The sequence below is a fragment of the Onychomys torridus genome, chromosome 17 (genome assembly GCF_903995425.1).
Source record: "Onychomys torridus chromosome 17, mOncTor1.1, whole genome shotgun sequence".
Lineage (NCBI taxonomy): Eukaryota > Metazoa > Chordata > Mammalia > Rodentia > Cricetidae > Onychomys > Onychomys torridus.
In genome coordinates this window covers 10,346,362-10,370,470 of record NC_050459.1, presented here as the reverse complement: position 1 = coordinate 10,370,470, position 24,109 = coordinate 10,346,362, and the positions used below count along the sequence as shown (strand labels likewise).

The window sequence follows — 24,109 nt, the reverse complement described above, 5'->3', positions numbered from 1 at the left end:
CATATTTACATTACAGTTCATAACAGTAGCAAAATTACAATTTGAAGTAGCAAAAAAAAAATAGGTTGGGGGTCACCACCACATGAGGAACTGTATTAGAGGTGGCAGCATTAGGAAGGTTGAGAACCATTGCTCTAGATAAGGCTGAGTTGTCACACGCTGGGAGAGGCCTACAGAGATGACTTCAGGAGCCATGTAGCTCGGAACCAGGCATCATCCTCTCTTCCAGATGTCGACAGTTTCTTGATGTGCAGCTCTCAGTGACGTTACACTTGTCACACAGTACGGCTATTCCAGGGGATATAACTGGTGGGCAGTCTTGGAGGTTCTTGCTCACTGTGTTGATTGTTTGTTTTAGTGTACAAATTTATAGTGATTAGCATGGTCCCAATATTGTACAGCCACCCCCTTTATCTAGTTATAAAACATTTCATCACCTCAAAGAAAATCATGGGCCCATAAGCACTTCCTAGTTCCCCCTCCTCTTCAGCCCCTGGTATCCACTAACCTCCAGATCTGCACATTCAATAGAGCATATAACATTTTCTGTAGCAGATGGCCCTTTGTGTCTGGCTTGTTTGACTGAGCATGGTGTTTTTGAGATTCACTCACATTGTGGCATTTGTCATTGGTTCATCCCTTTTTATGATTGAATGATACTCTATTACATTTCCCAAAGTTAGTTCTATAGGTACGGCAGAAGTTTCGATTCTAGCACCAAGTGCTATTTATTTCACGGTAAAGACACCATGTCAATTCTTAATAGAGGGCATGGCAGATTTGTCTTTGTCCTAAGGCTTTTTAAGTAGCCAGTCTTCCCATAGGGAGAATGCCAGATTCATAAAAAGATACTGTCTCCTTCAGCTGTCAGGTAACTAGGATAGTGTATAAGATCTGTCCTAATTTGAATTTGATCTTAGCCAAGAATGTACCTTGGATTCTTTGTCTATTGTTTTCAAAGACTCAGTTTTAAGGAATAGTGTGTAGAATATATTCCCCCAGAACCTATTGGAGCAGCCCATTAGAACTAATAAGTCAGGCTTGTATAAAGTTTTATTTGCGTGTACATAGTGTCTGAGCCATTGACCTTTACTCTTCAATGCTGAGTATGTGTGAAAGACTATATGACTATAGCTTGCAGTATTCACTGTCTATGCCTTTGTCTCAGGAACTCCATGTACTTGTAGTATATAGTAGTGGTCATCAGAATTTACCATGTCAGAAATTTATATTTTAAAATAAACATATTTTAGCCTTTGTAATAATGGGGCCTGAGGAGATGGCTCAGCTGTCAAGAATACCTGGCTGCTCTTCCAGAGGACCAGGGATCGATACCCAGCACTCACATGGCAGCCCCCAGTCATCTGGAACTCCAGTCTTGGGGTATCCCACACCCTCTGCTGGCCTCCGTGGATACTGCACACACCTAGTGCACCGGCATAAAGCAGGCAAAACACTCATACACATGAAAATAATAAGTAAAATTTCCAAAATCTTCTAAAGAATTTGTAGCTGGGAAGTGGTGGCACATTCCTTCAATTCCAGCACTCAGAGTCAGGCAGATCTCCGTGAGTTCAAGACCAACCTGGTCTAGAGAGTGAGTTCTAGAACAGCCAGGACTACACAGAGAGGCCCTATCTGGGGATGGAGGTTGCAATAGTGAACCCATTTTCCCCTTACATCTGTGAAGATATCTTACTGTCCAGCATCATAAAAGGTAAGTTCTTGTGTTCACCTTGGCATCACATATACTAAAATTGGAGCTATACAGAGAAGATTGGGATGGCCACTGTGCAAGGATGGCACATGAAACATTCTATATTTTTTTAAAAAGGTTTTGATCTTTTATGTGTTCATCCTTTTTATATCACAAATAATCATGGAGTGCCTAGAGGCCTCTCCTGCATACTCAGTGAGAAGAAGAGCATGAGACTGGCGACATTCTAGAGTCTTAGGAAAACTGTTTCGTCATTGTGAGCCCCCAACAGGTCTCAGCACCCAGGATCTGCAGTGCCTCCTCAAGCGTGCTGTATTTGACTGCATCATCTTCTGCTGAGTCAGCACTGGTGTTTTGACATGAGTGTGCGGTTTGCCTTAGGACTCTGGGATGTGCTCTGTTGTCTGTTGTTGACATTTACGTCCTCACAGGGGACATTGCACCTGTCTTATTTCATAAGGGGCTGTGAGGACCATTTCCCTCAGGATTGAGGCCAGGAGCACAGAACTATGTTGGATCCATTGGTAGATTTTTACATGTGATTACAAGAAATTTTCCTAACCTAATCAAGTTTTCTTCTTTGCTGTGGCAGCTAGGAGGCTTGGAGCCTGCTTTTCAGCCCATTTTCAACTCTTGTACATGGTATGCATGTCTTTTATTCTAACCCCATTCCTGCCTTGTTCCCCTTTATTTCTCCATCTACACCTTGCTATTCACTATGTATTTCTGTAAGCTAAAATTTATTCTGTGTTGCTATAAATTCTCATCTTTATTTGAACAAGATAAGTATAATCCTCTTAAGTAAACATTGTTCCCTTATTATTGTATAAAGCTTCTTTAAAAAAAAAAAAAAGCCTCAGTACGGGTGATATACCACTGTAGCATGGCACTTTCATGGCATGCATGAGGTCCCAGGTTTGATCCCCAGTACTACCAAATAAAGACACCTGTAGAATATGGACTCTGTTTTGATTTCTAGAAATGAGTAACACTGCTGGTGTGACTTTCCCTAAGTTACCTTAGAGAAGTAGCCACGCTGGGCTGCAAGTGTGCAGATGCTCTCCTGTTTCACTGGAGACTATATATAGCACCGTACTTGGCAGTCTGATTATTTACTGCCGACCCGCAGCCCCTGTCCTGCTTCCATCTCACATGCAGTACTATCGTGTGCATTCCATCACAAGCTCTTCTTGTGCTGTGGCACTTCTGCAGTGACCTCCAACGCAACTCCTAGTTATTTGTGTATTCCATCAGCATGGTTCTGCTTGTAATCCAGGAAAAGCCCTAAAACTAGGGCTTCCAGACACTCCATTTTTCTCCCTATTCATTACAGCCTGCGCTTAATGGAAGCTAATGACTCTGCAGGTGGCCCCTGCGATGGCATCAGGTCCCTGTGTTGTTGACAGTACCTGATGTGTATACCTGAGATATTGTGCTAGTATTTTTAAAGGGGGGAGAGCTATATTTTATACAACAGGAACTGAGTAGATAAGAAAATGTTTTTGTTTTTCTTTTTTGTTTTTTAAGACAAGCTTACTGGCTGGCCTGGAACTTTCTTTGTAGGCCAGGCAGACCTCTGAATAACCACCTGCCTCTGCCTCCCATGTGCTGCAATTACAGGTATGCACCACCATACTTGGCTAGCTTGCTTATTTATTTATTTACTTATTTATAGACAGGGTCTCCCATATAGCCCCTGGCTACCTTAGAACTCATTGCATAGAGGCTGGCCTTGAACTTGCTCATAGTCCTCTTCTAGCTCCCAAGTTCTGGGATGACAGATGCACACCACCACTCCTGGCTTGTAGTATATTTCCTATAAAAGGTTGATTTTCATTAGTTTTGGAGATTAAACTTTTATATATTTGTTACTATAGAGACACTTTCATTTCCATTTCAGAAATATCATTTTCAGAAGACTGTACAATCTTTTGAACTGATGAAGAGCAATGTTTTGGTTCCTGCTATTCTGAAAGTTGAATCCAACAAGAAAAATAAATCAAGTTAAAATGTAGGTGTTAAGAATAGAGGCATGCCAGGTGGTGGTGACACATACCTTTAGTCCCAGCACTCAGGAGGCAAAGGCAGGTTGATCTCTTGAGTTCTAGGCCAGCCTGGTCTACAGAGCGAGTTCCAGGACAGCCAGGACAGAGAAACCCTGTCTCAAAAAAACAGAACAAAAACAAACAAAAAGAACAGAGGCTGAGCAAACATGGCTTCATTGGCTTTCCCACCTTTTTTTTTTTTTTTCATCCCAAAGCATAAACTTAAGTCAGCTCAGAAGGACAAAGTCCGCCAGTTCATGGCATGCACCCAGGCTAGCGAGAAAACTGCTATCTACTGCCTGACACAGAATGAGTGGAAACTAGACGAGGCTACAGACAGCTTCTTCCAAAACCCAGAGGCATTCCACCGAGAGTCTATGAAGAGCACTGTGGACCAGAAGAAGCTGGAGCAGCTGTATGGAAGGTACAAAGGTAAGGGGTGAAATGGCAGCAAAGCCAACGCTGTGGTGAGCAGCGTGGATGATACAGGGATGGATGGATAGCACAGATGGTACTGGAGAGGACAGACAGCATGGATGATATTAGAGGGACGGACATCGTGGATGATAGAGGGACGGACAGCACAGATGTTAGAGGGACGGACATCGTGGATGATAGAGGGACAGACAGCACGGTTGATGTTAGAGGGATGGACAGCGTGGATGATGATAGAGGGACAGACAGCGTGGATGATAGAGGGACAGACAGCACGGTTGATGTTAGAGGGATGGACAGCGTGGATGATGATAGAGGGACAGACAGCGTGGATGATAGAGGGACAGACAGCATGGATGATAGAGGGATGGACATTGTGGATGATATTAGAGGGGCAGACAGCATGGATGATAGAGGGACGGACATCGTGGATGATGATAGAGGGACGGACAGTGTGGATGATGATAGAGGGACAGACAGCATGGATGATGTTAGAGGGACGGACAAGCTCCAGACACTCTCTTCTGGGATTAGTTCTAGAGGCCCCTCTCCTTAGCAGAAAGGCTGGAGATGAGGGAGAGAGTCAGAAGACTGATGACAAGCTAGCCTTCACCTAACCCCTCAATCCCTGTCCTGTACAGTGAGTGCTGTGCTGGGGACTGTGGAGCAGCTGCTGTTCCAGCTGTGCTGTGCCTGTTACTCCATTTCCCCCTCAAGCTCTTCTGTTTAGGCTGAAGCAGGGTTTTTGTTGGTTTTATTTGTTTGCTTTTTAATAGAACCGTTGTCCCATAAGCATGGTGGGGGTTTTCTCCGTGCATAATGCTGTCAGAAAGATTTCTGGTTTCATTCATTTCATTTGTGTAATTTTTTTTTCTTTGCTGGTTGGCACCGTGGCATATCCCAGCCCTTGGGAAGCTGAGGCAAGAGAATTGCTGCAAATTCAAGGCCAGCCTGGGTTACACAGCAAAACCCTCTCTCAAAAGACAACAAGTGTATCCTTCAGCGTAGAGTAGTAGGGCTGGAGAGATGGTTTAGTGAGCCAAGTACTTGTTCCACAAGCATGAGGACCTGCATTGGGAATCCCAGCACCCCCGTAGAAGCCAAGTGTGGAGACACGCCAATAACTCCACTCCTAGGAGAGTAGACACAGATGGACTCCAGGGGCTCACTAGCCAGCTAATACAGCCAAAGCATCATACTGCAGGCCTAGTGAGAGGTCCTGTCTCAAGAAAGAAGACGGTGGGGTTGGAGAAATGGCTCAGCAGGTGAGAGCACTTGCTGCTCTTCCAGAAGACTGGAATTTGGTTCCCAGCATCTACATGGTGGCTCACAACCCTTTGTAACTCCAGTTCAGAGAAGCCGACACCCGTGTCTGGCTCCTGCTAGCAACAAACATGCACATGGTTTAGTACATACAGACAAAACATTCATACACATAAAATAAAAACACCAAAAAAATAATAGCATGGAGAGCAATAAGGGGAAATCCTTGAGGTTGACCTCTAGCCTCTCCACACACACATGGGCATGCACATCAGCACACATGTGCCACATGTACAGCACACAAACTTCTTTGCCATCATATGTAGAAATAATGTGTGTAGTACTTGGACAACGAAAGGTAAAGTTTCTATGAAGGGCAATCTTTATTTGGGCAAAGGAGTCACAGGTTTCTTTCATTTGTATCTTTGAACCAATGGAATTCATATGTATACTATGATGATGTATTATGATACATATATCTGTCAGGAATGAAAAGATCTAGTTTCTGAAGTCTTGCTGAAGTGATTTTAATATACTCTACTGTTTCATTTTTTGATAGACAGACCCCGAATTCTTTGATTTCTAAACTAGACATGTGAGGTAGGGAGTGTGAGTTTCCAAGCTGTTGAATTTGGATGCCTAGGCTAACTGACTTGGATAATTATTGTCCACAGCAGTAGAGCTAGCGAGTGAAATTACTTAAAAAGAAAACAGTGATCACCTTTGCTTGGCAGGACTGTGAACACTCTTCTTTCCTCCCGTGTTCTCCAGCATCAGAGCTGGGTTTACACCCCAGCATGTGCACATGGGGCAAACCCTTAGTGCCTCAGCTTCGTCCTCAGCCAGAAATTAAGTCAGAGTTTGGGCTTTGGTTTCCTTTTTTTTTGCCCTTAAATGATTCTTAATGATGACCTGTCTTTATAAGAGTTCCAGTGTTTCTTCCTTCCCTTAAGATCCAGAAACTGCCGGGCAGTGATGGCACACGCCTTTAATCCCAGCACTTGGGAGGCAGAGGCAGGTGGATCTCTGTGAGTTCGAGGCCAGCCTGGGCTACAGATCTAGTCCAGGACAGGCTCCAAAGCTACAGAAAAATCCTGTCTTGAAAAACAAAAAACAACAAAAACAAAAATCCAGAAACATAGATTTTTTAAGGATAGAACTGTTTTCTAGATAGATTTCTTTTAATGCTCCAAATGTGTTTCATACTTAATAGAAAATGGTTGTTTATTGATTGGTGTGGCTGAAATGCTTGATAAAAACTGTTTAATAGAGTAGTATGATTATAAGAAGTAATTTTAGATTGATTTTCAATGTAGTATGATGTTTTCCCCCTGAATTTTAACAACAGACCCACAGGATGAAAACAAAATCGGAGTTGATGGGATTCAGCAGTTCTGTGATGATCTGAACCTGGACCCTGCCAGTATTAGTGTTTTGGTCGTAGCGTGGAAGTTCAGGGCTGCCACTCAATGTGAATTTAGCAAAAAGGAATTTGTGGATGGCATGACAGAGCTGGGGTGAGTAAATTATTCTCAATTGAAACTTTTTAGAAGGAAAGATACTTGGATCATTTTTTCAACTACTTACAAATGCTAGTTTCATATACATGTATTTTCTTTGTGTATTATAAGCCTTTGGTTTCCTTTCGAACTCAAGTTTTTATCTACTATCTTTATTCACATTAAATCTTCTTATCCTTTAAATTTAAAAAATTCCTTCCCCTGGGTTGAGGAAATGGCTCATGGGTTAAGTGCTCTTGCAGAGGGCCATAGTTCAGTTCCCAGCACCCATGTCAGGTTGTTCAAATCCACAGCTTGTCACTCAAGCTCCAGGGGATCTGACCTCTGTGGCCTCCTCAGGGACCTGAACACATGCAGACATAGACACATGTGGCCTCCTCAGGGACCTGCACACATGCAGACATAGACACATATGGCCTCCTCAGGGACCTGAACACATGCAGACATAGACACATGTGGCCTCCTCAGGGACCTGCACACATGCAGACATAGACACATGTGGCCTCCTCAGGGACCTGCACACATGCAGACATAGACACATGTGGCCTCCTCAGAGACCTGCACATATGCGTACATATACACGTGAACATGTGCATAATTTAAATTACTAAAAATAAAACTTAAAATTATGAAACAAATATTCTTCCAAGTTTGAATTAACAGTGAATAGCAGGGTAGAATTTTTAACCACTCATGTTATTTTATACTAAATGTATAATTTGTTATGTGGTTGTATTAAATACCAATAAAATACCATTTGGTTTTTGTTTCTCTAGTCTACCTAACAGGGTTAGGATTAATGACTTAAGATGTTGCTCATTTAACAGATGTGACACAGCAGGAAATGAAAACACCCAACCAAAGTGTCTTTTAATTGTTAAACTCATTGCACTACTTTGTGAGGTGGTAGAAAGGCCAACTTGTTCCGCTTGCTGACGTTTCTCAACTCTCATTCACTGTTGATGCTTTAGCATCAGTTGTTTTGAGTTGCTGAACAACTGAAAACCTGTCAGATTGTCCCTAAAGCACACACTTACGTCACTTACTAAGAAAATGCCCTGCAGGCTTGCCAACTACCAGATCTGATGGAGGTGTTCTCTCAGTTGAGGTTCCTCCTCTCAGATGCCTCTAGCTTGTGTCAAGTTGATATAAAACTGGCCAGCACAGTGGTGAAGAAAGTGTGACATTAAAACGTTGGAGAATTCTGCTTCTCAGATACTAAAGAAAGAAGAAACGGTGAGCAATTAATAAAGTTATTTGTTGTAGTTAGGCTCTCTCTTGCTGTAAGCAAATGCCATGACCAAAAGCGGCTTGGAGAGAAAAGAGTTTCATCTTACACTTCAGGTAACAATGCATCACCAAGGGAAGTCAGGGCAGCAACTCAAGCAGGGTATGCCCTGGAGGCAGGACTGAAGCAGAGGCCATGGAGAGGTGCTGCTTAGTGTGCTCAATGGCTTGCTCCCCATGGCGTGCTCAGCCTAATTTTTTGTTTTTCCGAGACAAGGTTTCTCTGTGTAGCTTTGGAGCCTTTCCTGGAACTCACTCCATAGCCCAGGCTGGCCTCGAAATCACAGAGATCTGCCTGCCTCTGCCTCCCGAGTGCTGGGATTAAAGGTGTGTGCCACCACTGCCTGGCTCACAGCCTGCTTTTTTTTATATCATCCAGGACCACATTCCAGGGACAGTAGGTACTGCATCAGTGGGCCCTCCCACCTCAGTCCCTAACTTAGACAACAGAACTCCACAGACTTGCCTTATGGAGGCATTCTCTCAGTTGAGAGTCCCTCTTCCCAAATGATGCTAGGTTTCATCAACTCAGCATAAAACTAGCCAGCACAATATCCATCCTTCCCCAAGTAGAGCTGGGTAGGCAGACTAGTAGTGACAGAACTGAGCATGCTCCAAGCCCTGGGTCCAGTGTCCAGTACTGGAGGATGAGGTAGAGGGTCATCAAGAGGAAGTCCAGAAAGCAGGAGGATAGCTGGGCAGTGGTGCTACACACTGTGGTGATACATTGTGTGCCCTAAAAAACTTACCTGAGGATCGGAGGACAGAGCCAGCCACTAGATTAAACAGAGAGGCCAGGCAGTGGTGGCACACACCTTTAATCCTATCACTGGGAGGCAGAGATCTGTCTGGATCTCTGTGAGTTCAAGGCCACACTGGGAACAGAGCCAGGCAGTGATGACACATGCCTTTAATCCTGGTACTAGGAAGCACACTTCCTTTAATCCCAGGAAGTGACTGCAGGGAGGAGAAAGGTATGTAAGGCGTGAGGAAACAGGAACTAAGGCAGTTGAGCTGAGACCCTTTCCGGTGGGACTCAGAGGAATTCAGTCAGAGGATTCGTGGAGTTGGTGAGGTGGTGGCTGTGGCTGTTCTGCTTCTCTGATCCTCAAGGCTAGCTTTATTAGGGGACACAGTTGTCACCACAGCACGCCTTCGATCCCAGCACTCTGGAGGCAGAGGCAGGTGAATATCTCAGTTTGAGACCAGCCTGGTCTAAAGTAATTTAATAGAAACTACTAAATGGAAAAGTTGATAATCAGCAAAAGCAGGAGCTCATTGCCGCTGAGACTCACAAAATCAAATAACATAGAGAAGTGACAGACGCTGCAAATTTATGCCAGTGAACTTGACAGCCTGTTTGAAATAGAGAAAGGTTTTCAAATAAACTTGCTGAAAACTGACATGAAAAGAAATAGAAAATTGTGGTAAATTTGTAATTTTTCTTTTTTCAAGACAGAGACAGAGTTTCTCTGTGTAGCCCTGGCTGTCCAGGAACTCCCAGAGATCCATCTGCCTCTGCCTCTGCCCCCGGAGTGCTGGGATTAAAGGCATGCGCCACCATGCCTGGCTGTAAAAATTTGTAACTTTTTAAAAAAATTATTTATTATATATATGTGTGTGTGTGTGTGTATATATATATATATATATATATATATATATATATATATATATATATAGAGAGAGAGAGAGAGAGAGAGAGAGAGAGAGAGAGAGAGTTAGTTCTGTCTGCACATATATCCCTGCAGGCCAGAAGAGGGCACCAGACCTCATTACAGATGGGTTTGTGCTACCATGTGGTTGCTGGGAATTGAACTAATGACCTCTGGAAAAACAGATGATGCTCTTAACCTCTGAGCCATCTCTCCAGCCCACAATTAGTAACTCTTAATCAAACCTGTATCTGACTTTTAAAAATGCAGTCACCAAGACAACTTATAAAAGACAGCATTTAATTTGTGGCCTAGATTCAGAGGGTTGGAGCCCATGGTGGCAGGAACAGCTCAGGGCTTGCTCATTCCCATCTTGATCAGCAAGTTGGAGGCAGAGAGTAACAGTGAGAGTCTTTTGAAACCACAGAGCCCATCCCTAATGACACGCCTCCTCCAAGGCCACACCCTCAATCCTTCCCAAACAGCTTCACCAGCTGGGAACCAGGTGTTCAAACATGTGAGCCTATGGGGGAACGTTCTCATCCCTATCACCAGACTCTGTAATTTAAAATTTCAAAGAGAAAACTTGAGATGGCTTCACTTACAAGACTTTAATGAAAAGAAATCCCATGTTTTCAACAGCCTCTACTAGATAGCTTCATAAAAGGAAGATGATTTCTAAGTCTGTTTAATTTTGATCCCTGTTAAAAACATATATGGAAATCAGTTTCAAATGGATTGAGTTCTCAACACTAAAAACATTGAATCTCGCCAGGCGGTGGTGGCGCACGCCTGTAATCCCAGCACTCGGGAGGCAGAGGCAAGAGGATCTCTGTGAGTTCGAGGCCAACCTGGTCTACAGAGCTAGTCCAGGACAGGCTCCAAAACTACAGAAAACCCTGTCTTGAAAAAACAAAACAAAACAAAAAATTGAAACTCTGATAAATTATGCAGAAAATAACTTTGTGATCATGCAAAAGGGTGAGTTTTACAATGTCACCAAATAAACATGATAAAGGAAGGGCTTCTTCAAAGGGTTTGTGCCAAAAATAAATAAGTAAAAACATCTCATCATACAAAAAGAAAGCAAAGAGTCACTGTACACTCTAGGTGAGAGGGCTTTAAAACAGCCTGCTGGCAGAGCCCTTAAAGAATCTGACAGATGATGAGAACCTGCTTGGAAAGCAAGCAAGAGGTGTGAACAAGCACATCCTGAAAGGCATCCAGGGGCCAGTGAGACTGTCAGAAGTGAGGTCTCCTTCATCATGGAAGCTTGGGTGCAGGGAGATGGAGCCTGGAGGTTGGCTATGAGATAGGCCTGGGGAGATAATGGTGTGTGGGTCTCACATTGTTACATCAAAGGTGCACTGACCCTGACCCAAGAGCTGCTGCTCCCAGTGACCCATGCCTGGTGAGGTGTGGGTTCCTGTGTGCTCAGGCCGTGTGTGTAGAAATGCTAACGGCATTACTTGTGATAAGAAAACTACAAACAGCCAACATAACCACCGTCAGTGTGTTCTATAAATCACACCACACACACACACACACACACACACACACACACACACACACACACGTAATTCCCATGACAAAGGTAATGACTGAGTTGTATCTGCATATGCCGCAGGATGAACCTCACACATAGCCCAAAAGACCAAGCACAAAATAGCAAGATTTCACGTTTACATCAAGCTCTGAGATATACAGTGCTGTCAGGGTGGTCGAGATAGACAGAAAACAAGGGAGTGGACCCCGCCTCTCTGAGAAGGGGAAGTCCTCAGCCTCTGTGGGCCTGGGTGCCTGCTGCCCAGGTGTGTTACCTGGGGGTGGTGCCTGGGCACCTGTTCACCAGCAGGCATCCACTCCATTAGTACCGTGTCCACATCTCATAAGGATGTGGAATAGTGGATGGTCTGCGGCTGTCAGAGTTTCTCCAGCTTGTTTTCCCTAGTTGGCCTACCCGGGATAAGTGGTTGAGTACCGTTCTTACTCTGTTCTCTGTTGTACAGTTGAAGCAAAAAAGACCCATTTGTTTCACTGCTCCACATTTATGCCTTAAAGAACAGTTGATGCTTTCCCTGAGGTTTTGGGGTTGTTTGTGTGAGGGGGCTTTTTGTTTGTTTTGTTTTACAGAGCTGGGGATGGAATCCAGGCCCACATACAGTAGGCAAGCACTCTACTGCTGAGCCACACCCAGCCCAGGCTGATTACTGTTTTTAAAGGGGATTGCCTTTTTAGGAGAAAATCCATGTCAAAACAATACAGCCTGGGCATAGTGACACATGCCTTTAATCCCAGCACTCGGGAGGCAGGAGCAGGCAGATCTCTGAGTTCGAGGCCAGCCTGGTCTACAGAGTGAGTTCCAGGACAGCCAGGGCTACACAGAGAAACCTTGTTTCAACAAACACACAAACAACATGTGCCTTCCTTTCGCACGTGCAGTGTCCACACACAGCCAGAGGCCTCAGTGCATCACTGCTCGATAGCAGTAGGATCTCAGCAGCACTAGCAGGGACCCGGGAAATGAGGTTTCTGTAAACCAGGAGGGACCGGTCGCAAGCCTTTCTCTGTTGTTGCAGGTGTGATAGCACAGAGAAACTGAAAGCTCTTCTTCCCAAGCTGGAGCAAGAGCTTAAGGACTCAGCCAAGTTTAAAGACTTTTACCAGTTCACCTTTACCTTCGCTAAGAACCCTGGGCAAAAGGGCTTAGGTGAGTATGGAGTCCAGGTTTGCAAGGTGCCAGGTCTGAGTCCCGTTGTGAGTGGACAGCATCTGTGATCCCGGCAGACAGCTGTGATGTTGCTCTCTGTCTCAGCCTCCGGGTTCCATGTAGTCTTCATGTAACTGGAAATGTCAACTGATAATGTCTTCTGAATTTAAATACTGTAAACTTCAAATAAGAACTGGTTTGCGTTTCGTGGTACCTGCTGCTGTCAACAGCAGACAGTCTGAATGTGTGGGACTTGTTCTCTGCGTGGTGGTTTTGGTGGCCAGGCCTTTGAAACAGCTCTACCGTACAGTAAGCGGCATCACAATTCCCTTCTGATCTGTACAATTAATTCTGCCTTTTGACAGATGGACACATCTGGGAAGTTTTTAACTGAAAATCTCAGTGTGAGGTTTTGGTTTATTTGGGGGTTTTATTTAGTTCTCATTTCTTCCTGAGAATAATCCGTATCACTACGATTACTTGCCTGGAGTGTGTAAATATACATGAAACCTATTACAGATTTGAGGTATGGGCCTTACGTGGTCTTTTAAATGAGGATTAACAAGCAAATTAGAAGGTATATTTAGGGGGCTGGAGAGATGGCTCAGTGGTTAAGAGCACTGGCTGCTCTTCCAGAGGACCTGAGTTCAATTCTCAGCCCCCACATGGAAGTTTACAACTGTGTCACTCCAGTTCCAGGAGATCTGACACCTTCACACCAATGCACATAAAATAAATTTTTAAAAAAAGATGTTTGGACGATAAAGGGGCATGGTGCCGTGGAAGTCGGCAGTTTCGGCCTGCACACAGCCCTGGCTTCCACCTCCAGCATGAAAACCTCAGGAAAGACTCAGGAAAACAGATGAGATGTGTGAGGCCATTCCATCCCATACTCACGGGTCGTGCAGCACAGGCAAGTGGAGTGCTTAGCAAAGGTGGCTGAGGCAGACTCACTGTGGTCAGGTGCAGCCTGCGTCCCGATCTTGTGCTCAGTATACACATGGGAAGCAGAGCAGAGCACACTGCCTCATGGGTCCTGGGAAGAAAGGAGGGCGGCAGGTTCCTATGGTCTGCCCTTCCTATGTTTTTTTAATTGTTTGAGGTTTATTTATTTTTCTTCTATATGTTTGGGTGATTTGCCTGCATGTACATATGTGTGCCACATCAGTGCACTGCCAATCTGGCAGTAGCAAGCACCTTTACAAGCTGAGTGAGCCTTCTCAGTGGTCCTACGCTAGCGTTCTGAATTCTGGTTTTGGATTGCAGAGTGTGGCCACAGCCAAGCTTCTCCACACTGTGAGTGCACGTCTAGTCTTGTCTCTTTGTGTGCTTAGTGGCAAGGGTGTAAGGTAACAACAGAATCAGTAGGCTACATGTTAGTGGTTGCTCTTCCAGGGAGGAGCTGCTGACCACTCCCCCCCCCCCCCGACCTCCTCCCTTCAAAAATAGTGTTGAATGAATCCTTTCTATCAACTGCCTGGCCCCAGCTGTCAGCATGTCCTGTCTCTCAAGTCCTTTGGGTCTGAACTTATTTGCTCAGGGGCGCTTTCTCCTGAGATCTCTGGAACCATTTCCCCTGTGTTTCTAGTTCTTGAGTTTTGTCCCTGGTTGAGTTAGGGTTTCTGTTGCTGCGATAAAACACCATGACCAAAAGCACCTTGGGAGGAAAGTTGGTTTCATCTTACAGCTTGTAGTCCAGCATCAGAGAAGTCAGGGCAGAGGAGCTCAAGGCAGGAGCTTATCCAGCGGTGGCGGGCCAGTGCAGCGACTGGCTTGCTCAGTTTGTTTACCCAGGGTTGGTTGGCACCAACAGTGAGCTGTACCCTCCCACATCAATCATCAACCAAGAAATGTCCCACAGTTGAGGTTTCCTCTTAACAGGTGACTCTAACTTGTGTCAAAATGTCATTTAAAAAAGGAAACACGGTCCCTTAACCTAATCTTTAAAATGTGGTTTATGGTGTTTTATTTCTTAATGCTCTTTTGCTTATTTTGAAGTTGAAAGTTACACTTTTTACCCACTCTGTGGATATGATGTATACTGGTAGCTGGGGTAACTTTCTGTCTCTAATCACTTGTATCAAAACGTTTAAGGGATTCTTTTCCAATAGTAGGGTTTGAACATAGCACCTCACACATGCTAAACATGTGCTTTACCACTGACCTGTTACGTCTCCAGACTCTTTTAGATAAAGTCTTACTATGTAGCCCTAACTGGCCTCAGCCTCAAACATCTATCTGCCTGCCTCTGCCTCTTGATTGCTGGGGTTAAAGGTGTGTAGCAACTCTCTAGCATCCTTACTCTTAGGAGCTGTTTTTACTTTGGGGACTAAAACTCTTGGCTTTGGCATCTTCCTCTCACCTTCCCCATCTCCTAAGAGAGTAAGGGGATTTAGCTGTTACATTTAAGGTCTGTTTTCATTTGGACCCTGATCATCCATTAAGTATCATCAGAATCCACAAGACTTAACGGAAGGCTGGGTTTAGGCTCCCTTGGGCTTCAGGATGTCTGTGGAAATATGTTAGGGGCTGGAGAGACGGATGGCTCAGTGGTTAAGGGAAGGTTCAGTGGCCCCTCAAAGATCAGCCTGTGTTTGGAGCTGGATTGATTCTGCTGCGCTGTTCATCTGCTCTTCTTCCTGAGCCCAACTTCCCTGGCCATGTTCAGTCTGCACAGGAAGTCCCGCCCGCCCACCCGGCTTCCCCGCCACTGGAGTAGTGCATACAGTCAGGGTGCTGTTGCCATCCTCAGCTGTAAAGTAGGTGATGCTTTACTTCTGAGTAGTTGCATTCTTAGAGACTTACCTAGTTTGGCTTTTCAGAATGAGCATTAGTCTGATCCAGGTTTGTAAGTAACAGCAATCCCTGATGTTAGTGGTCACGAGGAAAGGACGCCTGGGCTTCAGTAGATGTCGGCACTGGTTTATCTTGTTTTTCCATTCCTTCTGTTCTGTAACTTAGTATACTATTAGAGCAAACCCTTGAAGGTGGGCATGGCCATGTACACGTGTGTGATGGGGTAGTTGGGAGGCAGGTGGATGGCAGCATGGCAGGGATGACCAAGCTTCATATAGCAAGACCCTGTCTCCGAATAACAAGGGAAAATGAAAGAAATCATTTATATTTGCTGATACTCTGCAATCTGAGCAGATTCCTTCTGTTTAACGAAAGCACACATTGTCTGAGGAAGTTTTTTTGAGGGCCTTGTCAAAAGAAGTGAAAACTGAGTCACTTTATTGGCTGTAAATGAAAAGCAGACCAATCAGTTGAGCCTTTCCAGAGCACACTTGTGTGGTCTGTCTGCTGAAGAATCAGCACAAGCAGGAGAGGTTAGCAGGCATGGCTCTGCGCTTCCTAGAAGAGGCGCATCTTGCTGTGGGGTGTGGCAGTGTCCAGAGAGCTTGGTTCTCTTCTTCGCTGTGTTTTGGTGGCTGTGTGTGCCGATATCCTATGTACAGTATTGGTGGTTTTTGAGACAAGGCTTCTGAAGTTATGCATACCGGCCCCAAAGTCCCAGATTCAAGTGATCTTCCTGCTGTTGCACCCAGCTGCAATGTTTTCATGTGATGTCATTATTCATTCTGTACTCAGCAGATCGTTAACCTAAGCAACATGTATGTGTATATGCACACATGCATGCCTGAGCACACATGTGCTTGCTCTTGTGTTTAGACTCAGAACATCACACATGCTAGGGTGAGTACTCAACCACTGAGATGCACCTCAGCTTGGTACTTTGTTTTAATACAGAAACTTGAATTATTTTTATGCTGGCTACCATTTGAAATCAGCTAGCTTTAAGAATCTTGATTGTTGAGGAAATGAAGCTTCATACTCACTAGCTGTTGTTTTTCTTAACACGGGAGCTTTGTCTAGTGGAGCACCACACCGTCATTCTAACTAGCCTTGCCTTCTAGCATTTTCTTAATTGACAGGTGGACTTTTTAGAGGTTCATGAAAAGAAACAGATGCCAAAACATTGCCATTCCAAAGTGTCTGTGGCCCCTGATTCAGTGTCAAGGTCTACTGCTGGGGAGTTTTGTAGTTGTTGTTTTGCAGATGGCCCAAACTCACTTGGATTGAGTGACATTTTTTACTTAGGAATATTAATGTTGGAAATTTATACATTCACTTTATAGTCATGTAACTCATGCACATCCAGATGAGGTACTTTACAAGAAGGGTTTCTAGGACCCAAACTAACCCAGACTCAACTAGATTATAAAGTATGCCATAAAACTTTATTTTTCTTTCCTCCTCAGGTTCTTCTCCATTTCCCAGTGTGAGCGCTTTACATCATTAAGATGAGTTGAATATAGATCTCACTTAATGTTCTTCCTCAGGGATAAGGATGTAGACTTATAAGCAGGACAAGACTAATCGTCTTAGCCTTACACTGCGGGTCCCATAGGTAAGGCCTAGCAAGCTCTCCACACACCATGGTTGGACTCTCTGATGCTCTCCTTTCCATGGAGACTCCAGGGTGCTTAGGATTGATCAGGCCTGCAGCATTCTCTGTAAGCCCTTAGGGAATATCATCCTATCCAGTGTTGGTCACTATCCATTCATCTCTAGTTTATCAGGAATAGTAGTGATCAGCTGATCAGCCCTGAAGTCTCAAATTGGAGCACTGACATCAATAATTTCTGTCCAAGTGGGATCAAACCAGATTTAGGAGAAAGTCTTGAAAAATGCTTCTTTGCAGGTTTCACATTTAAACTAATCTGTTCCCTTAATATAGTTGTTGATCTGCTTTTCACCTTGCTTTATCTGACATACATGCAGAAATGTAATTAGGAGACTATTTCAGCATAGCTATCCTTTTATTGCCTGTGGTGAGCAGTATTCATCATGATTAAAATAGTCAGGCTTAGAGGTAGGCTTGCTGTGTCTAGCATATAAGAAGTTTGCAGTGAGCAGGAGTAGACGGCCGTTCCCAAAAACTCAGGTTGGAGATTCTGTTCCAGAGCCTCCTTAAAACCCAGTATCCAGGTTCCATTAAATACTCAGCTTTAAGACAGACCTCGCAGTGTAGATTTGTTTAAGAATGGTGAAGTACTCACTGTCTTCTAGTTGAGGGAGAGGATAGTGGCTTTGATTGATAAATAACCTAAATTTTGAATATCTTTGTAGTAGTGAAAATAGTTTTCTCAGTGTGTAGAAATTTGTCTTAGCTGTGCAGTGAGGAATTCAGAGTCCTTAGACTGTCCAATTTGCCTGTGAATCAGGTAGTTCTAAGATAGCTGGTTCTATTGTAGTTTACATGACTCCTGGCGAGAACTGATCCCTCCCTTCCAATTAATTTTCAGCTTATCACTTGGGAATGGCAGTGGCCTCCTTTGTGAATAAATGATATCTACATTAATAGTAAGACTAGACTGGATCAGGCACAGTAAGTCTGATACACCTGGACTGCAAGTCTCCAAAACTGGTTAACTGGGGACAACTGCTTGCATGTCCAAATAATGCACCAGCGCTTCCTAAGAAATCTCCTCAGACTCATAATGTTAGATGACATGTCATTTCCAGAAACACTGTGTAGAGACTGGGTAAGATTGCCAAGTAATTACTTTTATTCCATAGAAAAAAGACCGAGATTTATTAACTGCCCTCTCTCTCTTTCTCTTTCTCTCTCTTCCCCACTCCCCTCTCCTCCCCACTCCCACTTCTCTCTGACAGATTTAGAAATGGCTGTTGCATATTGGAAGTTAGTATTGTCTGGAAGGTTTAAATTTTTAGATCTTTGGAACACATTTCTGTTGGTAAGTGACTGTTTCTTGCCTTGTGTGCCCAATCAAGAGAAAGCTTTTCATATTTAAAATGCTAAAGTTTAGGCTCTGAATAGGGGCACACATCTTTAATCCCAGCACTCAGGAGGGTAAGGCAGGTGGACCTCTGTGAGTTCAAGGCCAGCCTGGTCTACTTAGTGTGCTCCAGGCTAGCCTGGGCTACATAGTGAGATTCTGTCTCAAAAAAAAACATAAATAAATAAATAGGTAGGTAGGTGGGTGGATGGGTGGGTGGGTGAGTGGGTGGATGGATGGATGGATGGATGGATGGATGGATGCTGAGACTGAACGTAGTCATCTGGCTAAAATATGAATACAAAGGCACTCAGGTATTAGGCAAGAGGCTGCACAGGTTAACCACTTGGAGAATGCCACAGCACAACCGTAGCGCCAACTAAAGATGGGAGCTGCTCCAAGGCTGTTCTCTACACAGCTACTTTTTCTAGAACGTTGTCAATCATCTTACAGCTGATCTCAGCAGCTCCCGACCTGCCATCCCCTCTGAGAACTTCCTCAGCTCAGTAGCTCTTCATTGCTACTGAGGAACTTCAGAAAGTACCAGGACCATACTCGCCGCACACTGCTCTGGGGAGTGTGGACCAAATCTTATTGCCTAGAGGTACCCTGGCCATTGTATGTGTCTAATTTGCCACACACACAGGATGGACAGGAGGCTTTTATGGGGTGCCATGAAGAAGGCATTGTGGCTGTATGAGCCCTGTCTTGTAGGGACAGCCAGTTTAGCTGTGAGCTATTGAGCAATCTTAAGTAAGTGGAGTGCAAGGACATGTCCTGGATGCACAAAAGATGGTCCTAGTGATAGCAGAGAGACTCAGACCTTCCACACTGTCACAACCATGAAAGAAGGTCATGCTGCCCACCCCGTGGCCAGGCTGGTGCACCCCTCCTCTTCTCTATCTGTGACCCCCAGCTGGCATGCATCTACTCGGCCATGGGCAAGATTGGTGATGTTGGGCATATTGCTTCTATGTGCCTCAGTTTCTTTATCTAGTGATAGCATTCAAGAGCATAGCCTATGGAGGGCAAGCACTGTCTTAGTGGCCTGGGAAGGTCTTCGTGTCAAGGGGCTCATCCCATCATGTGTCATGTTTCTTATAGAATGTTCAGTGGTTGATAAAGCAATACCCAATTCCTCTTTGACTCATTTTGTGATACTTGGGATGGAACCTGCAGCCTCCTACATGCTAGACAGGTGCTCTACAACTGAACATCCCCGGTTCACTTTCGATTTGAGGCATGGTCTTGCTGAGTTCAAGCAGGCCTTGAACTGGGGATCTTCCTGTCTGTCCTTCTAAGTAGCTAGGATTACTGGCTATTTCACCGGGTTCTTGTCTTTGGGTTCTACCCAAACTACAAGACATTGTCCAGAGAACTCCACAGCTGTGTGTACAGAAGTAAGAAGGTGCTACCATGCCATGGAGTCAGCAGAATGCTGGAATACACGCAGTGTCACTGATAGGAAGACTGATCCAGATGAGAGTATATACCCACTAGAGCAGAGGACAGAGCGCAAGATTAGATTGACATGTCAGCTGGCTACTTTTTAGACCTAGTGTTGGTGGGGGAACAGACTGTAAAAACAGCAGTTGATGTTTTAATATAGTATATGAAGTTCTTAAAGAATAAAGTAAATAAATAAACAGGCTTAAAAAAAATAAAGATACAAGACAAGGCCTGGCAAAAGGCCCAGATGGTAAGAGTGGCTGCCACCAAGTCTAATGACCAGAGTTTGATCCCCAGAACCCAAAAAGTGGAAGGAGGGAGAACTGAGTTCCCACAAGTTGTCCTCTATCCCATGGTCGTGCATAGAAATAGGTAAACGTGAAACAATTAAAGATAGCATACACTCATAACAGGCATAGAGTAGCCGTGTATGTTACATGCATGTACTGGCATGTAAAAGCTGGTGTGACAGTGGTAAGTTCAAGGGAAGGAGTACTTTTGCAGGTGAGATGAGGAGAGAGCTAGCTGAGACAGGAGGCCCAGCTTGGCCTCAGAACGTGCCCTTCTGTGGTGCAGACATTGTAGAGTCTCCATGTTTTTGATGTCACTGGGATACTGAGTAACAGATATTTTTAGACACTTACCTCATCCCACACAAGGAATACTTGATGTATAGAAGTACAAATGTGAGGAAATGAGGTAAGTAGAGATAGAACTCCATGTTGTCCTGCATCACTTCTGGACAGGTTTAGGGAAGTGGGAAGGAAAGACGTTTAGACGATATATAATTGTAGTATTTAAAATCTTTTAATAAGTCAGTATTCTTTATTTGTACTTATGGCACATAGCACATACCATCACTATAAAGGACTATTACTTTCACCTGTGATAGCTGTGAATCTGCCCTCCTTCCTCACCACCCTAAGGAAGAGCACTTGCTAATGCAGTGTGCCCTGACCACTAGAGTATCGGGGAGTTGAGATCTGAACCTTAACCTGGTGGATGTTTTTCTCTTATGTATTAGGAACATCACAAAAGATCAATTCCAAGGGATACTTGGAACCTTCTCCTAGATTTTGGAAACATGATTGCAGATGATTTGTCTAACTACGATGAAGAAGGTACTAGAAGTTGTAGGACTTCACAGGGTTACCAGAGATGCTCACACCTCCTATGGATGCTAATGGACTACTCCAGAGTGAGGGCCAGACACTGGCCCAGAAGGGCCACCCACCCAGAGGGATGAGAACAGAATACTGACTTAACTTCCTTGACAGCTTCTAGAACCACATAAAACCTGGTTAGGATGATTGGAGATGTTATCCTGAGTCTATCCATATTTCCCGCTAATGCCAGAGAACCCCATATTAGAGACATTTAAGGACCTCCCATACAATAACACTGTTCCCCAAGAGGGGCCTGGTCCTGGGTAGCTGGGCTCCTCTCCAAATGTAACTGGCCTGGACTTTGTCCAGGACATCTTTACTCTTCATGCCTTATGGCCACTACCCTGTTAGTGACAGCATCCAATTCATGCAATGTCCCTCATCTCTATGTCCCCTACACTCAACACAGTGCCCTGCTCATAACAAATGCCTAATGAAAGTTTCTTGTGTAAGAGAAGGGATAGTTGAATGTAGACAACTTGGTTTTCAGGGACCATAACTGTCCCTAGTAAAACTAACTTGTCTGGCAGGGGAGCTGTATAAGCCATGGTGTCCTGCACTGGGTACAGGAGCTGTGTGAGCCATGGTGCCCTGCACTGGGTACAGGAGCTATGTGAGCCATGGTGCCCTGCACTGGGTAGAGGAGCTGTGTGAGCCATGGTGCCCTGCACTGGGTAGATCTGGGAGTCTCTGTTAAGGAGTCAGAGAAAGAATGCCCATGACTAAGGATTAATGCTCCTTGGCCCCCAGGAAGCTGTGGGTCCATTGTTTCCATTCCCAATCAGCAGATTCTAACTTCCCATAAATGGCTGAGGCCTGAGGCCACCTTGTAGGCCCAGTCAGTGAGAGTGTGGTCTCCAGGCTATTATACCTACCACTCACTGACCCTGTTCCCTGGAACAGAAGAACTGAGTGACTTCAGCAGGTCATTTGATCAGATGCAAGCTTCGGATTGTTCTTTAGATGTTAGGATTGGGGAAAGAATATTTTTAATACAAAATTACTGGGATAAGACTTACTTTAAAATTCTATTTGTTTTCCTTTAGGAGCCTGGCCTGTCCTTATAGATGACTTTGTAGAATATGCACGACCAGTGGTCACAGGTGGGAAACGTGGCCCTTTCTAAGTGAAAAATCAGATAGATGGAGGGTAAGACAAGATGTACCCTGAAAGGAGACAACTGGGTTGGTTGCCATGTGCGTTTGTTGCTGACTTCAGAAGTCTTCCTCGTCCATTCATGAAACAAATCCTTACTCGGCTTAAAGGCTGCAGTGGCTGACGTGTAGAAGCGGAGAAGCTCCTCAGGATGCTAGGGATGTGTCATCAGAGCTATTGCTTTAGGAGACGCCTGCATGACTTGTCTTTACAGAAAGCAACATAGAACCTGTTGGCAGGGCTGAGAGCATGCTGTTGAGTTCATGATGTCAAGGTGAGCACCAGCGGTTTCCAAAGCTATGGAGTCACATTGTAATTATGCTTCGAATATCATCTGTGTCTGCAGAGTGATGGATCTCTTATACAAGTCCACGCTGTTAAAAACGTGCCCTGATGAAGATGGCCTACTGCTTTTAATCTTGGTATTCAAGATTGATAGTTTTGAATTCTCAGATCTCTAGATTTACTAGATTTTTTTTTTTTAATTTTCTCTAGAAGACATTGTTGCAATTTGCACAGGGATGGCATAGGATGTAATCCAGCAGGTTCATTCCAAACTGTTTACAAGCTGGTGGGCCTGTTTTACTTCTAATAAGGTTATTATTAGGCCTGGATGCTGCCTCCTGAGAAGTTTCTTATTTTTTTAATATATTTTATTATATTTAAAAGGACATTTTTCCATGAGAAGTACTTCTTTTTGAGTGATAAATTAGATTTACAAATCAAATGCAATGGTTCCCTTCACCTGTCTATAATGTCTCCAGTGCCCAGTGTCCAGCCCTTGGATAGCCGTATGCATTTGGAAGCAAACACATCTGTCATCTGAAAGAGTCTACACCCAAAGCCTCTGTGCTCCTTGTCTGCACCGTGGGACCGCACCATGCTGCTGTGCCGTGTCACCGTCTGCTTTCCTGGTGTTTGTGTGCTCCAGAACTACTCGTGTGCACAGGCATGGAGGACCTGGATACCGTCTGCCCATCTGGTGTCAAGCTTTGAACATCACTGTGCTGACCCTACCTCACACTTGCCAAGACTTGGTGTCACAAGCGTGCCTTGCTGCCCGGCCTACAACGTGGCCATGGAGCAGATCTGCTGGGCCCACTTCAGGACTCGGGACTGGTCAAATGCCTATGCACAGAAAGCATGTCCCAGATATGCTGTGGGGGCAGCCTCTGGTCACGGGACATGCTCCTGACTTAGGAAACAGCTCTGAGGCATGTGTGCCCTGTAATGAGGTGTACTGCTGATGTTGAACAGGGATCTCACAGAGGAGGTGGAGGATTGGAACAGGAGGCCAGTCTCCACAAAGCCAACCCTCACTGTGTGAGATAACGTCATTAGTGACCTGTCAACACAGGTCTGTAAAGGGAAAAGCGGAATGTCTTTGAGGGTGGACATAACCAAACTGACCTAATGAAAACCTGAGAACAAAGCATCCTTCCAGGCTTTGTGGGTTCCTGACATGTAGTTAACCTCTGTTCAGAGAAATTTATAGACACAAATAACTAAGTTCTGAAGGTCTGCAATATGCTCTTCTTTTTAAGATTTAAAATTCTTCAGGAAGACCAGTGATATGATCCAGCAGGTTAAGGCACCTGCTGCCAAGCCTGACAACCTGAGTTCAATCCCTGGGAACCACATGGTGGAAGAGAGAACTGACTCCCATATGTACCATGACATGCATGTATTTCCCCTGCACACACATGTACTTACACAGTAAGTTAAGTACATGAGTGTAACTGTAACATTTTAAACTCTATGGGATTGTCAATAGGCTAGGAAGTACTAGTGACTGGTAAAGGCTTTTCCAAGAATTGTGCTTTCTGTTCAGTTATTTACACTTGACCTGTGCATGTTACAGAAATGCTGAGAACTTCAGAAATAGTAAATAAAGTATTTTCCCTGG

At 44.5% G+C, this 24,109-nt stretch overlaps 1 protein-coding gene and 1 pseudogene across 7 annotated transcripts in view; both read left to right on the top strand.

The window, feature by feature from the left end:
* The window catches only part of Dcun1d2 (defective in cullin neddylation 1 domain containing 2), a 27,944-nt gene extending 3,835 nt beyond the window's left edge, over positions 1-24,109 (top strand). For 2 of the 7 annotated variants that reach the window (XM_036209293.1, XM_036209292.1), the window contains exons 2-8: positions 2,310-2,359; positions 3,978-4,194; positions 6,809-6,977; positions 12,499-12,629; positions 18,309-18,391; positions 20,907-21,003; positions 22,095-24,109. In XM_036209293.1, coding sequence (XP_036065186.1) covers positions 2,357-2,359; positions 3,978-4,194; positions 6,809-6,977; positions 12,499-12,629; positions 18,309-18,391; positions 20,907-21,003; positions 22,095-22,174 — 780 coding nt within the window. In that variant the 5' untranslated portion in view covers positions 2,310-2,356 and the 3' untranslated portion in view covers positions 22,175-24,109. Of the gene's footprint in view, positions 1-1,607; positions 1,718-2,309; positions 2,360-3,617; positions 3,729-3,977; positions 4,195-6,808; positions 6,978-12,498; positions 12,630-18,308; positions 18,392-20,906; positions 21,004-22,094 lie in introns of those variants that run through there. The other 5 variants (XM_036209296.1, XM_036209291.1, XM_036209297.1 and 2 more) reach the window with 5 other exon arrangements.
* Positions 1,728-1,826, top strand: LOC118569242 (annotated as a pseudogene).